This window comes from Salvelinus fontinalis, chromosome 7, assembly GCF_029448725.1.
Source record: "Salvelinus fontinalis isolate EN_2023a chromosome 7, ASM2944872v1, whole genome shotgun sequence".
In the NCBI taxonomy this organism is placed as follows: Eukaryota; Metazoa; Chordata; class Actinopteri; order Salmoniformes; family Salmonidae; genus Salvelinus; species Salvelinus fontinalis.
The window spans coordinates 15879707-15894267 of NC_074671.1; the positions used below are offsets into that span (position 1 = coordinate 15879707).

Sequence of the window (14561 nt, forward strand, 5' to 3'; positions counted from 1 at the left end):
ATGGCTATGGCCAAGAAATGCGTATAGCAAGACCTAATAGTACGACCTACTAGACCCACAAGTATCAAAACAGTTTTATTCATAATAACATTGAAAATACATAGATACAATACATCAAAAATATAGGCCTTCATTTTAATTACAAACGTGTGTGGTCAGTAGGCTACAAATCCCCAACATCTTGGGCCTATATCTCATATAGTCAGGGGTTTGCAAATGAAAAAGTCAGCAGAAACGTATTCGGGGCCTGTAGTGTCATATCATCCTGAATCCACGCCTGCTAAGCCGCCTTTGTCCCCGTTTCTGACTGATATCTGAACAGATGGGGGCCTTCACCATCACGGTGTGCGCATGACCTCTTGTGGACAACACGTGTATTAAACCTATCTGATTCGGTCAGTGAGAAAGTGATTTTTGTTTAGCAATGGAAGTGCAATACCATGCATGAGGCACAGGGTGGCTGCCATTATTGGCCACCCTGTTAGCTGGGTGTGTATTTGGAAAGAGCAAAATGATGATGAAAGTCTCATAAAGGCTGCATTGGCCATAAAGCCATGCAGTAGGAGGTGGTGTCGTGATGCAGCGCTCTGCTCTGTGGAGGGAGGGTTGCCTCTGGTTGGCTCTCACAGCTCACACGCCTCTCTCTGCATCCCAAATCTCCACTTTTCTCCCAGATGTGTGAGCCCCTCCCCACACATTTAAAAGCATTCGACTGGCTCTCACAGCTAACACACCTCTCTCCCTCAGTCCCAAATCTCCACCTTTTTCTCCGAAGTGTGCAGCCCTTCCCAGACGTTCAAAGTGTTGGATTCATGTAAACATGGGCCAGACTAGAGGGAGTTCCCACCATGTCTCTTTTACCAGTCCTTTTAATTCCACCAAGGGAAGTGAACAAATTAACACCTGGGCAGAAGGGTAGAACCAGTTGAACACAAATGAGGGAGAGGGGAGGAAAAAGGAGGGAGGAGGAGAAGGGTGAGGGAGTGAGAATGGATGGATGGATGGGGTAATGAGCAAACAGAGATGGCGGGGAGGAGAGAGAGTGGAGTGTGACAGGAGGGAGGGAGGGAGGGAGGGAGGGAGGGAGGGAGGGAGGTTGAAGGAGAAAGGAGATAGAAGCAGTTATGTCCACCACCAGATTATTTCCCCCTTCCTCTCATCCACCATTTCCACCTCTTCCTATCCTCCTCTTCCCTATCCTCCTCATCCCTATCCTCCTCTTCCCTATCCACCTCTTCCTATCCTCCTCTTCCCTATCCTCCTCATCCCTATCCTCCTCTTCCCTATCCTCCTCATCCCTATCCTCCTCTTCCCTATCCTCCTCTTCCCTATCCTCCTCTTCCTATCCTCCTCTTCCCTATCCACCTCTTCCCTATCCTCCTCATCCCTATCCACCTCTTCCCTATCCTCCTCTTCCCTATCCTCCTCTCCCCTATCCTCCTCTCCCCTATCCTCCTCTTCCCTATCCTCCTCATCCCTATCCTCCTCTTCCCTATCCTCCTCTTCCCTATCCACCTCTTCCCTATCCTCCTCATCCCTATCCACCTCTTCCCTATCCTCCTCTCCCCTATCCTCCTCTCCCCTATCCTCCTCATCCCTATCCTCCTCTTCCCTATCCTCCTCTCCCCTATCCTCCTCATCCCTATCCTCCTCTTCCCTATCCTCCTCTTCCCTATCCTCCTCTTCCCTATCCTCCTCTTCCCTATCCTCCTCTTCCCTATCCTCCTCTTCCCTATCCTCCTCTTCCCTATCCTCCTCTTCCCTATCCTCCTCTTCCCTATCCTCCTCTTCCCTATCCTCCTCTTCCCTATCCTCCTCTTCCCTATCCTCCTCATCCCTATCCACCTCTTCCCTATCCTCCTCTTCCCTATCCTCCTCTTCCCTATCCTCCTCTTCCCTATCCTCCTCTTCCCTATCCTCCTCTTCCCTATCCTCCTCATCCCTATCCACCTCATCCCTATCCTCCTCTTCCCTATCCTCCTCATCCCTATCCACCTCTTCCTATCCTCCTCTCCCCTATCCTCCTCATCCCTATCCTCCTCTTCCCTATCCTCCTCTCTCCTATCCTCCTCTCCCCTATCCTCCTCTCCCCTATCCTCCTCATCCCTATCCTCCTCTTCCCTATCCTCCTCTCCCCTATCCTCCTCATCCCTATCCTCCTCTTCCCTATCCTCCTCTTCCCTATCCTCCTCTTCCCTATCCTCCTCTTCCCTATCCTCCTCTTCCATATCCTCCTCTCCCATATTCTCCTCTCCCCTATCCTCCTCTCCCCTATCCTCCTCTTCCCTATCCTCCTCTTCCCTATCCTCCTCATCCCTATCCTCCTCTTCACTATCCTCCTCTCCCCATCCTCCTTTTCCCTATCCTCTCCCCATCCTCCTCTTCCCTATCCTCCTCTTCCCTATCCTCCTCTTCCCTATCCTCCTCTCCCCATCCTCCTTTTCCCTATCCTCCTCTCCCCGATCCTCCTCTCCCCTATCCTCCTCTCCCCATCCTCCTTCCCCTATCCTCCTTTCCTCTCCCCCTCCTTCCCTCTCACCTATCTGCCTCTCTCCACCTGCCTCTCTTCTCTCCCCCTCCTTCCCTCTCTCTCCATCTGCCTCTTTTCTCTCCCCCTCCTTCCCTCTCTCTCCATCTGCCTCTCATCTCTCACCCTCCTTCCCTCACTCTTCCTCCTGTGAGTCCTTCTCACCTTCTTATCTCTCTCTCTCTTTCTCTCTCCCCCATGAACATCTGCAGCCTGTTTTAACACACGACAAGCTGGAGATATGGAGGGCATCATACACGCACGCACGCACGCACGTACACACATGCACACACATTGGTCGAATAAGCTGTCAATCTAAGCACCATCCTCTCTGGTTGGATATTTGGAGCTGTAACTCCCGGTTAACGCTTTTTAACCGGCAGCATCTCTCGCGCACCTGCAGTTACCGGCCCCTGTCCATACCAAAAGCTGCGTGCCGCGCGCTGCGCTGCGACAGAAGGAGTGGCACAGCGTGTGTGTGATCGTGATTCGTGAACGTGTGTGTGATAGAGATAGAAGGAGAGAGAGGGAGAGAGTGAGAGAGAGAGGAAGACTGTGTGTTCAATAGAGAGAGAGTCATAGAGAGAGAGAGAGAGAGAAAGAGAGAGAGAGAGAGAGAGAGAGAGAGAGAGAGAGAGAGAGAGAGAGAGAGAGAGAGAAATGTGTGAGTGAATCTCGCGCATATTGCTGGAATCACCGAGCATCACACACCTCTGGACATCTCTGGACTCTCCGCGGTCAAACAGTCAATGTAGCTGTGTGTGTGAACTTTAATTAAACTATTCGAACACCCATCGATACGGATTGGGACACAAAGCTCGGGAAGCTCCGTGTGTTGGAAGGCGCTGCTCGCTGCAGACATGGGTACTGTTCTATCTCTGTCGCCGAGGTCAAGGAAGGCAGCGGGCGGTGTGTGTGTGGACGAGAAACCGGACCTTGCGACCGGCGGGAAACCACAGGAGAAGAGCCTAAAGAAGCGCCACTCGGTGCTGCTCCATGCTTTGACGTGGAAGCGGCTGGTAGCCGCATCGGCCAAGAAGAAGAATGCCAAAAAGGTGAACCCCAAACCCGAGGCCAGCAAGGCCAAATCCGACCCCTTGGTGGACCAGCTCAACACCGACAACATCAAGAAATCACAACCGTCCAACGGAATACTCGACCGAAAACCGACAGGGCCCAAACCGGGGCCAATTCCTGTGCCTGTTCCTACAGTACCGGACCAGACCCGGCGGCAGACCCAGAATGGACGCTTATTCATCTCCCCTCGGAGGGTGGTGGTGCAGGTGGGTAACGTGTGTGTGTGTGTGTGTGTGTGTGTGTGTGTGTGCCTAACTGTTTGTGTTGTTCATCCTCCAGGCGTCCACCGGCGAGCTCCTGAGGTGTCTCTCTGACTTTCTCTGCCGCCGCTGCTTCAAGCTCAAAGAGCTCACGGCCAATGAGGTCATCCTGTGGTTCCGTAACGTGGACCGGGCTCTGTTAGTGCAGGGCTGGCAGGACCAGGGCTTCATCACCCCGGCTAACCTGGTCTTCGTCTACTTGCTCTGCCGAGAGGCCGTGGAGGAAGACACGGTGTCTGAATACGAGCTGCAGGCAACCTTCCTCACCTGCCTGTACCTGGCCTACTCCTACATGGGCAACGAGATCTCCTACCCGCTCAAGCCGTTCCTGGTGGAGTCCAGCCGGGAGGCCTTCTGGGAGCGGGCCCTTGGTCTTATTGACCGGATGAGCGGGCCAATGCTGAGGATAAACGCAGACCCGCACTACTTTACCGAGGTGTTCCAGGACCTGAAGAACGAGGGAGGGTCAAGGGAGAAGGAGAAGGAGAAGGAGAAGAAGGAGAAGGAGAAGGAGAAAGACGGGAAACGGATAAGCGAGTTGGATCGTTAATAACTGAATGAGGGGAGGAGAGAGAGAGAGAGAGAGAGAGAGAGAGAGAGAGAGAGAGAGAGAGAGAGAGAGAAAGAGAGAGGGGAATTTGGTTTAGGATACGGTCGCGGACACCAACCACACATCCGCCGTTTGTTTGAGCGGGGATTGAATGTATACGCTTGGTGAACCGGTCAAACGCACGACGGGGATTTGATCAGGAGCCTGAGTCTGGAATCAGGAGGAATCAGTCACACGCCTAGCTTCACCTCGCCCCGTTACCGAACTGTCGTGTCATGTGTTCAGTCAAAGCTCGGGGAATCTAACGGACACTACACGGGATGTTGGGCGGAAAGGGATAGCTATAGTTAACTTTACTGCATGCTGTATAAAAAGTATTCTGATTGTACCGTTATTGTGGCTTTTGAGAAATGGATAGGCTATTATACGGTGGACTAAAGTGATAGCTTATAGCGCGTCAGTGTTTTGGGGGAAAATGTATATATTCGTTTCATGAGAGGGGGAACGACACCGTGCTCTCCAAGGTACTGGACTCAGTGGCGCGAGAGACGCTGCCTGCCCCCCACCCCCTCTGAACGTTGAATGTACTATTTTACCACTTCAAACCAACGGGATTCTTTACCGTTAACATGTGGCAACTGTTACTATGGTATTATAAAACGTTCTGTTTTATATATTGCACATTCAAAAATACAAGTATAAATCGTTACAAACGGTCCCCGTGCCTCCCAGCAATGTTTAATTGAATTGCCTTGTGATTAATGTGCTGAAGAAAATGCATTATGACGAACGCTGAAAGTTAGCCCTGTATGTAATAATCAGAGGTGTAGACTTTATGGACCGCTTTAGTTTTACTAGACCCAGAGCAACACCATCTCTAGGACTGATTATAAACCTACGACTCTGGAAACCCCTCAAGGCTAGCCAATAGCCTACTACAGTGAAGCAACATGCAACAGCCGGGCTGGTACTGACGTCTGTGGGCACATAATGTCCCCAGCTGTGTTATGGCCTGGTCAACGAGGCTATAGGTCAAACACGAGTCAATCAAAGTTCAGATGAGATAGACCATCAAGCCATGCAGCTCAACACTGCGTTCATACTCAGATTTAGAACCTCTATAGACCTATTGCTCAATGGACAAAATCAACGTTTATTGGTGGGCTTTTTATAGAAAGAAAAACTGGAGTCGTGATCTCAGCGGCAGGCGGCCCTTGGATGAATGCGAGGCCTTCTTATTGTCGCTGTCCATGGTGCTGAAATCGAGTGGTGCTGAAACCGCGCTGCATGGGAGTGTGATAATGTAGTCTACTGGAGTTTAACAGTGATCTCATCTTCACCCTTATCATCTTTTTTATCATCGTCATCATCTCCATCATCATCAACACCACCTCCTTCTTCTCCTCCTCATCACTATCTCCATCTGTGTGTGTGTTGCCATTCTATGATGACTCATCAGCTCGAGCGCAGAGCTAGAACCCCCAAAATTTGTGAATAAAGGAAGACGGACCACGTGGTGCAGTTTTCCAAGCAGGTGATTGGATGAGTTTTGCTGCAGTCTGATAGAAGTGGAGCTGTGAAGGAGAAGAGAGGAGGGGAGATACTGCGGAGGCGCGAGCCGGGGGAAGGTGGAATTCTACATTTTCTCTCCAGCCGCTGCTGCATTCCCGTTCCGTCTCCAAGGCAACAACCGAGACAGCAATGGGGATAAGAAAGACAGACAGAGAGAGGACGGAGAAAGAGAGAGCGAGAGAGACTTTACACCAGCTCACATGGCCATGAAGCAAAAATATAGAAAATATACAAAACTCGTGTTCTCTAAACCTCCTCAAACTCATATCACATATTTGTTGTAGCCTGATCAGGAAACAGATCCTGATCAAGCTACAATAAATATGTGTTAAAATAATGCTAATGGTTTGGAGTTATTAGCTTATACATAGGCTACTCCTCATCTCCCAAAGAGGCACGCTTCTTCATTTAGCCTATTTTATTCCCACTAATTTTGTTGGGCGGCTAGGATAGGCCTTTTTCATCTCCATAGGTGCAAAAACAAAATATTTCTTTGATGTGATGTAGGCTACTGTTTGTGTCGATTAAGGGGGAAAACCGGTTATGCAACTTCACACCATCAGCACCAGCTTACCAAACACGGGTTACCATGGAGACGCCGCGGAGGCAGCAGGTTGCAGAGAGAAGGAAAGAGAGAGGAGAGAGAATCAATATTAAATTATTAGCTTACTACAGAGGTGACTTATGGCAAAGATGAACACATCTCATCTGCTCATAATGTAGGCTTATATATATATATACACATTATAAGGCATAATACTTGTATTGTTACAATGTCTAACAATTCATTGCATCCAAAGGTGACTCCTTACAATAACAGAGCATAGGGCTAAAAGAGAAAGAGTAATTGTCCAGTGTTTCTGGATTTCTATGAAATATGACCTATAATTAATGACAATATGAGTTAAATAGTTTTCCTTCCTAAAAAATTGTAATTAAGTATGCTAAAAATCTGCTTTTCTGTGTAGGAATGGTGTGGGTTTACCCCAACAACAGAACGGTGTGGACATACACCGGCCATTAAAAATATTCACGCAAGTAGACTACTGATTGGCCAGCTCATCCTCCTCAGGAGGATGACATCATCCTCTATGTGTAAATAGCAAGCATTTTTTAAACCAGTCTGTTTGAGATACAAGTTTGAGGTGGGATTTTTAAAGTGTTTTTTTCCCCCTCCAATTTATGCTTTGGCCACAAATACGAGTATAGGATGAGTCAACAACATTATTTGGGTATGAGTTAACAGAATGTGAACTTCTAAAAGTTAGATTTTCCCTGGACAGTTATGTTAACCAGTGAGCATGTTAGACACAGAAGAAACCGGACACATTCAGCTTTCATCATTAAAGCAGGTGTACTTCTGAGAGGAGGTCAGAGGCCTTATTCACAAACTATCTCAGAGTAGAAGTGCTGATCCAGGATCAGTGGATTCAATATGATCTAATAAGGCAAAACTCATCCTAGATCAGCACTCCTTCTTTAAAGGTCCAATGCAGCTGTTTTAATCTCAATGTCAAATCATTTCTGGGTAAAAATGAAGTACCTTACTGTGATTGTTTTCAGTTAAAATAGTCAAAAATAAACTAAAATAGCTTCTTAGCATAGAGCAATTTTTCAAGCTAGAATTTAGCTAGGACTGTCTGGGAGTGGTCTGAGTGGTGGGGGGTGGGGGGGACTGAAAACTAGCTGGTATTGGCAGAAAGGTTTGGAACTCTCTTTCTTATTGATCTATTAACTAAATTCTCGCCCGGGTCACCAGGCTGGCTGAAACTCCCTCCCACCACAACAGACTGCGATTTCAGGTGGTCTTTTCAAACAGCTCTTACACTAAAAGGGCATCATCATTTTCACAATTTCACAGTATTATTCCAACCTCAGTTTGGAAATATATATAAAACACAGGGAAATCACATTTTTGACTGCACTGGGCCTTTGATCAGCTTTATTAATATGGGCCCCAGACTCATAGAAAACACATACTGTATGTAGCATAGCGATGGGCCTTCACAGAGTTTGGAAAACGTTGTTTAATTTATAGCCTACTGTCATTATGAAGGCTGCCATGTTGGCAACAAAGGTTCTATTTCTGGTAAGAATTTGAATATTTGTCATGGAATGCTAAGTGCTCTGTATCTATGAGCTGATGCCTCCACCTAGTGGTCCTAAAAGGAGTCACAGTGTGTGTGTGTGTATATGTTTGTGTGTGTGTGTGACATTAACTAACATAACTATTTAACTACTCCCTCAACACTTAAAACCTTCAGTCCTTCACCCTCTATAGCAGTTAGTCCCATTTCACTGGCAAATGCATCATTTGCATGACCTTACCTGATAACATCTGGGCACACACACAGATACGCACAGATACACAACTTACTGTTTTAAAGTTGTCGAAAGCAGACAGGATTATTTCATGACCTCCTCTGACCAAACACACAGCAGCCAGCAGCTCCAATACCAGTTGTTGTCATCATTTTGAGTGAAGTTGTTTTATGTTGTTTGAGTGTTTCAGCGTTGTGTGAGTTTTGTTTCAGTGTTGTGTGAGTGTTGTCCTGACACACACACACACACACACACACACACACACACACAGTTTTGTTATCATTTTGAGTGAAGTTGTTTTAGCATTGTGTGAGTGTTGTTTCAGCGTTGTGTGAGTGTTGTCCTGCTCCCCTGTAAGGTCAGGCTGTTTGAATAGTGAGCAGAGGTGGAAATGACCTGCGCCACCCGTTACCAAGCAACCACATGTTAGCCTGGAAACTAATCTTCCTAAAGAGCAAATGTGAAAAACAGACTCCTGCCAACCAAACTCAGACAGACGGTGTGTGTGTGAGAGAGATGAAAGAGAGAGACAGAGAACAAGAGAGTGAGACAGAGAGAGACAGAGAACAAGAGAGTGAGACAGAGAGACAGAGAACAAGAGAGTGAGACAGAGAGACAGAGAGAGAGAGAGAGAGAGAGAGAGAGGTAGGCCTAAAGCCTCAGGGTTTCTCTTATCTCCTTTCTATCTCATATGAGGGCCAATCAAAAACGTGGAACACAACCTATTTGACAATCAGGAACTCCCAGGGTGTTTGCATGTTAAATTTGTGACACATTTGACTGTCTGTTAAAAGCACACACCCCTCAGGCAGCAATAACACCTACCAATGTGCACGCACACACACCCCAGGCAGCAAGTCACCATGTGTTTGTGTGTGTGTCATTATAGGCCTATTATTCATCTTACTTTAAATACATTTTATTAGACTTTATTAAACGTAGTTCGTTGTCAGACATTTGGTCCGGTTGGAGAGCTCTCCGCTGTGTCCGCCAGGCCGCACGCACGGCCCGTTAATGTTTAACCGATTCCTCCATCAGACTACTCTACTATTACCGTGCCATTTCACCCACACTGTTGGAAGGGAATCGGATCTCCGTGGTAGCATACGTCCCCGGTCCTCTTCTCTCTGCCCACGAGATAAAATTCAATGTCAATATTTACTAAATAATGAACAGGCACGCAACGGCCATTACAACTCGGCTTCCATGCAGATAGTGCCCACCTGCTCCACACAAAGAAAAAAGTAGAAGACGTCATTTCAGAGTTTTTCTTTTATATGTCTATGCGACAGCTATACAGGCCTCTATGCCTGCGTTGGTAGCCTATCTGCTCAAAACTGGGCTCTGATCCAATTACTTGTCCCCACGGGAATTGTGTAGAGCCGGCTAATCTCTAATGAGTGGTCGATGGATTACATGCTTATAGCGCCTTTTCAAATGATATTCACATTTATTTGAACTTCATCCCTTTTCCCGTTTGCTTTGTTTTTGTTGCTTCCATGTTTTCACGCAGTGATCCTGCACCTGCTTCACGCGAGCCGAACGAACAAAACGTCATCTTCATCATGTATTGTGCGCGTGGCTCAGCGTGAGGCAGGTGCATATCTCTCTCCATTTGGAATGGTGCTCACCTTCTCGAGAGGGAAACATTTTGGCAAACACAGACAGAATAGACTCCATGGGAAAGTCCAGAGACGGAGTTATGGAGTTGTCATTGGTGATGTACCGCTAGGCTAAAATAAATCAAATCAAGTTGAGTTGATGCTGACCAAAAGCTGTTTATTCGAAGCAGCAGATTATTTTATTTTGCATAAAGGTATTTCATAAAGCAGATTGTGAAAATAAAACTTTTGGGCAACATATATAGCCTATCCTATTAGACTCACTTGCCTGGATTGAAGGTGCACAGCTGGCGATGTCGATGCCTTGTTGGTCAGAACCGTGACGTCCTCTCTCTCATGGGTGGGTATAGCCTTCAGACCCTACTCGAGCCAGTGTCCTGGATTTATAGGTGGTGTAACACCGAGAACCCGAGAAGGGTTGGGGGTTTGACTCTTCCCGGATACACCTGCTGCAGGACTATATGAACTCTAGACGCTGATCTAAGGTCAGTTTTTGGTTGAGGTTAGGATTTGGGGGAGGGTAAACTGAACCTAGATCTGTGCCTACGGGCAACTTCTAAATTAATTTCTACTTGGGCAACACACTCCCTCGCGATGGAATTGGCCAGGATCCGAGAGGGGCGGGGCGAGAGGAGGAGTTGGGTTGTTCTACTCCATTTTAGGTGTTCCGGTCCTGTCTGAAGAGCTTCGTATACATGGTACACCTTTTGGTACACCTTCATGGTACACCTTTTGTCAAATTTGCCGTCAAAAGTAGATTGTTTTTTGGGGGCATTTAAGCTATCCCTTTCCCTTAACCTAATTATCCTAACCTGCTATGTAAGTTCTCTTAAACCTGCTACAAAAAGTCAATTTTGACAAAAGCTCTATCCCTTCTAGACAAAACCCCTTTTTCATTCCCTCGTAGGCAGTTGCTCTTTAACATAGAGCTGATAAGGTTGGTCGGTTGGAAACAGAGGGAAGAGGATGGAAAGATGTTGAACTTACTATATGCTTCAGGGAGGTGTGTGTGTGTGTTGTGTGTGTGTGTGTGAGAGAGAGAGAGCTAGATAGATAGATATAACCCCTACACCATTGTAATCATTATGTCACCTATTTCCATGAGGTTATGAATGAATCGTCAGGCCGTTGACGTGGGCTCAGAGTTGTTTTACGTCGTGTTTTTTCCTAGGTTGGAAGGAAGCTTTTCAAAGCTATTTGAATATAGCAGCCAAACCTAATCATGTCACGCACTCCCCTATGAGTGCTGGGAATGCACTTTATGGGCTTCCGAGTGGCGCAATGGTCTAAGGCACTGCATCTTAGTGCAAGAGGCGTCACTACAGTCCCTGGTTTGAATCCAGGCTGTATCACATCCGGCTGTGATTGGGAGTCCCATAGGGCGGCGCACAATTGGCCCAGCGTCGTCCGGGTTTGGCCGGGGTAGGCTGTCATTGTAAATAAGAATTTGTTCTTAAATGACTTGCCTAGTTAATTAAAGGTTAAATAAAAAATGTTGTGCCCAGTAGAAATAAATGGTAAATAATGTATTGTGTTATTTTGGAGTCACTTTTATTGTAAATAAGAATATAATATGTTTCTGAACACTTCTACATGATGCTACCATGATTATGGATAATCATTAATGAATCGTGAATAATGAGGCATAAATATCATACCCCCCCCAAAAAATGCTAACCTCCCCTGTTATTTGGTAATGGTGAGAGGTTAGTATGTTTTGGGGGCATGATCTTTGTGCAGCTGTAACTTTCTCACTCATCATTATTCACTATTCATTCATGATTATCCGTAATCGTGGTAGCATCCACACGAATGTAGAATTGTTTAGAAGCATATTCTATTCTTATTTACAAGAAAGAATGACACAATACATTATGTACAGTTCATTTCTACTGGACACAACATAATCCGAAACGCAAATGCATCCAAATGTCAAGTCACAAGCATGATGTAGTAATTGCATGCTAGGAATATGGGAACAAATACTAACCTTTTGATTCTATTTAATAAAGTACAAGTTAAATGTGTCCAAATACTTATGACACCTTCAAATGGGGAGACTAGATACATTATTTTAGATTTTTTTATTTAACCTTTTTTTATCTAGGCAAGTCAGTTAAGAACAATTTCTTATTTACAATGACGGCCTAATACAAAACACATCATCCAAAACACAACCAAAACAAACAGCAAATGCATCCAACAAGTTTGTAGAGTCACAAGCTTGATGTAGTCATTGTGTGCTAGGAATATGGGACCAAATACTAAACTGTTGACTCAATTTACACTATAAGTGAATTTGTCCAAACACTTTTGACACCTCCAAATGGGGAGACTAGATACATAAAGTGCATACATATTTAAATAGTAAACAGATATGTATAAATACTCTCAAATAAAAGGTGACATTCTGTACTGTCACCTCATATAAAACATTTGATCTCAAATCCAAAATGCTGGAGTATAAAGATACATGTAAAGATTTAGCTTCACTGTCCAAATAAATACATAGGGGAGTTTATATTACTATACAGTAGGGAAGGAACTCACACCAATATTTGTACAAAGCCTGGGTGAGCTGCCCCTCGCGCCTGACTGACATTGCTTCTTTCTTTCCTTCCAACCCTCTTCCCACTCACGTATCTACCTACCAATCAATGATTACCTCTAGGAAGGAAGGAAGGATGCATCTGTAAGTATTGGTACAGAGCCTGACTTTATTTAGTGGACTCTAGCTCCCCCAAGTGGTGGTCAGAACTTAGGCCTCATTTTCATTAAGTGTCCCAGTGTATGAGTACTGATCTGGGATCAGTTTGACTTTTTATTTAACCTGAGAGGCTTCATGAATACCAGCCCAAGTCTTACTACTATGGCCACGTCCAGAAACAACCCCTAGGCCCTACCCTCTATGGCCCCGTCTAGAAACAACCCCTAGGCCCTACCCTCTATGGCCCCGTCCAGAAACAACCCCTAGGCCCTACCCTCTATGGCCCCGTCCAGAAACAACCCCTAGGCCCTACCCTCTATGGCCCCGTCCAGAAACAACCCCTAGGCCCTACCCTCTATGGCCCCGTCCAGAAACAACCCCTAGGCCGTACCCTCTATGGCCCCGTCCAGAAACAACCCCTAGGCCCTACCCTCTATGGCCCTGTCCAGAAACAACCCCTAGGCCCTACCCGCAATGGCCCCGTCCAGAAACAACCCCTAGGCCCTACCCTCTATGGCCCCGTCCAGAAACACCCCCTAGGCCCTACCCTCTATGGCCCCTTCCAGAAACAACCCCTAGGCCCTACCCTCTATGGCCCCGTCCAGAAACAACCCCTAGGCCCTACCCTCTATGGCCCCGTCCAGAAACAACCCCTAGGCCCTACCCTCTATGGCCCCGTCCAGAAACAACCCCTAGGCCCTACCCTCTATGGCCCCGTCCAGAAACAACCCCTAGGCCCTACCCTCTATGGCCCCGTCCAGAAACAACCCCTAGGCCCTACCCTCTATGGCCCCGTCCAGAAACAACCCCTAGGCCCTACCCGCTATGGCCCCGTCCAGAAACAACCCCTAGGCCCTACCCTCTATGGCCCCGTCCAGAAACACCCCCTAGGCCCTACCCTCTATGGCCCCATCCAGAAACAACCCCTAGGCCCTACCCTCTATGGCCCCATCCAGAAACAACCCCTAGGCCCTACCCTCTATGGCCTCATCCAGAAACAACCCCTAGGCCCTACCCTCTATGGCCCCGTCCAGAAACAACCCCTAGGCCCTACCCTCTATGGCCCCTTCCAGAAACAACCATTAGGCCCTACCATCTATGGCCCCATCCAGAAACAACCCCTAGGCCCTACCCTCTGTGGCCCCGTCCAGAAACAACCCCTAGGCCCTACCCTCTATGGCCCCGTCCAGAAACAACCCCTAGGCCCTACCCTCTATGGCCCCATCCAGAAACAACCTCTAGGCCCTACCCTCTATGGCCCCATCCAGAAACAACCCCTAGGCCCTACCCTCTATGGCCCCATCCAGAAACAACCCCTAGGCCCTACCCTCTATGGCCCCGTCCAGAAACAACCCCTAGGCCCTACCCTCTATGGCCCCATCCAGAAACAACCCCTAGGCCCTACCCTCTATGGCCCCATCCAAAAACATCCCCTAGGCCCTACCCTTTATGGCCCCGTCCAGAAACAACCCCTAGGCCCTACCCTCTATGGCCCCATCCAGAAACAACCCCTAGGCCCTACCCTCTATGGCCCCATCCAGAAACAACCCCTAGGCCCTACCCTTTATGGCCCCGTCCAGAAACAACCCCTAGGCTCTACCCTCTATGGCCCCATCCAGAAACAACCCCTAGGCCCTACCCTCTATGGCCCCATCCAGAAACAACCCCTAGGCCCTACCCTTTATGGCCCCGTCCAGAAACAACCCCTAGGCCCTACCCTCTATGGCCCCGTCCAGAAACAACCCCTAGGCCCTACCCTCTATGGCCCCATCCAGAAACAACCCCTAGGCCCTACCCTCTATGGCCCATCCAGAAACAACCCCTAGGCCCTACCCTCTATGGCCCCATCCAGAAACAACCCCTAGGCCCTACCCTCTATGGCCCCATCCAGAAACAACCCCTAGCCCCTACCCTCTATGGTCCC

At 47.7% G+C, this 14561-nt stretch overlaps 3 protein-coding genes across 5 annotated transcripts in view; 2 read left to right on the plus strand and 1 right to left on the minus strand.

Annotated features, from left to right (window-relative positions):
* LOC129859061 (formin-like protein 2) overlaps nt 1-1048 on the minus strand; it is a gene marked incomplete at its 3' end in the record, with an annotated part of 24355 nt that extends 23307 nt beyond the window's left edge. For 2 of the 3 annotated variants that reach the window (XM_055928409.1, XM_055928408.1), the window contains 1 exon segment: nt 1-1048. This exon segment is cut by the window's left edge and continues 1380 nt beyond it. 3 annotated transcript variants of the gene reach the window in all.
* A 1875-nt stretch (nt 1049-2923) lies between these two features.
* cdk5r2a (cyclin dependent kinase 5, regulatory subunit 2a (p39)) lies at nt 2924-5132 on the plus strand. The gene is made up of 2 exons (XM_055928411.1): nt 2924-3810; nt 3884-5132. The coding sequence occupies exons 1-2, from the start codon at nt 3388-3390 to the stop codon at nt 4412-4414; spliced, it is 954 nt and encodes a 317-aa protein (XP_055784386.1). The 5' UTR covers nt 2924-3387; the 3' UTR covers nt 4415-5132.
* Nucleotides 5133-10625: 5493 nt separating this feature from the next.
* Nucleotides 10626-14463, plus strand: LOC129858903 (spidroin-2-like). The gene is made up of 2 exons (XM_055928133.1): nt 10626-10640; nt 12853-14463. The coding sequence occupies exons 1-2, from the start codon at nt 10626-10628 to the stop codon at nt 14461-14463; spliced, it is 1626 nt and encodes a 541-aa protein (XP_055784108.1).
* The last annotated feature ends 98 nt before the right edge of the window (nt 14464-14561 follow it).

Excerpts from the sequence above, each read along its gene's own strand:
- cdk5r2a (XM_055928411.1), top strand. The coding sequence starts at position 3,388 with ATGGGTACTGTTCTATCTCTGTCGCCGAGGTCAAGGAAGGCAGCGGGC. Across the intron at positions 3,811-3,883 it reads CTCGGAGGGTGGTGGTGCAG|GCGTCCACCGGCGAGCTCCT; the intron begins GTGGGTAACGTG and ends TTCATCCTCCAG.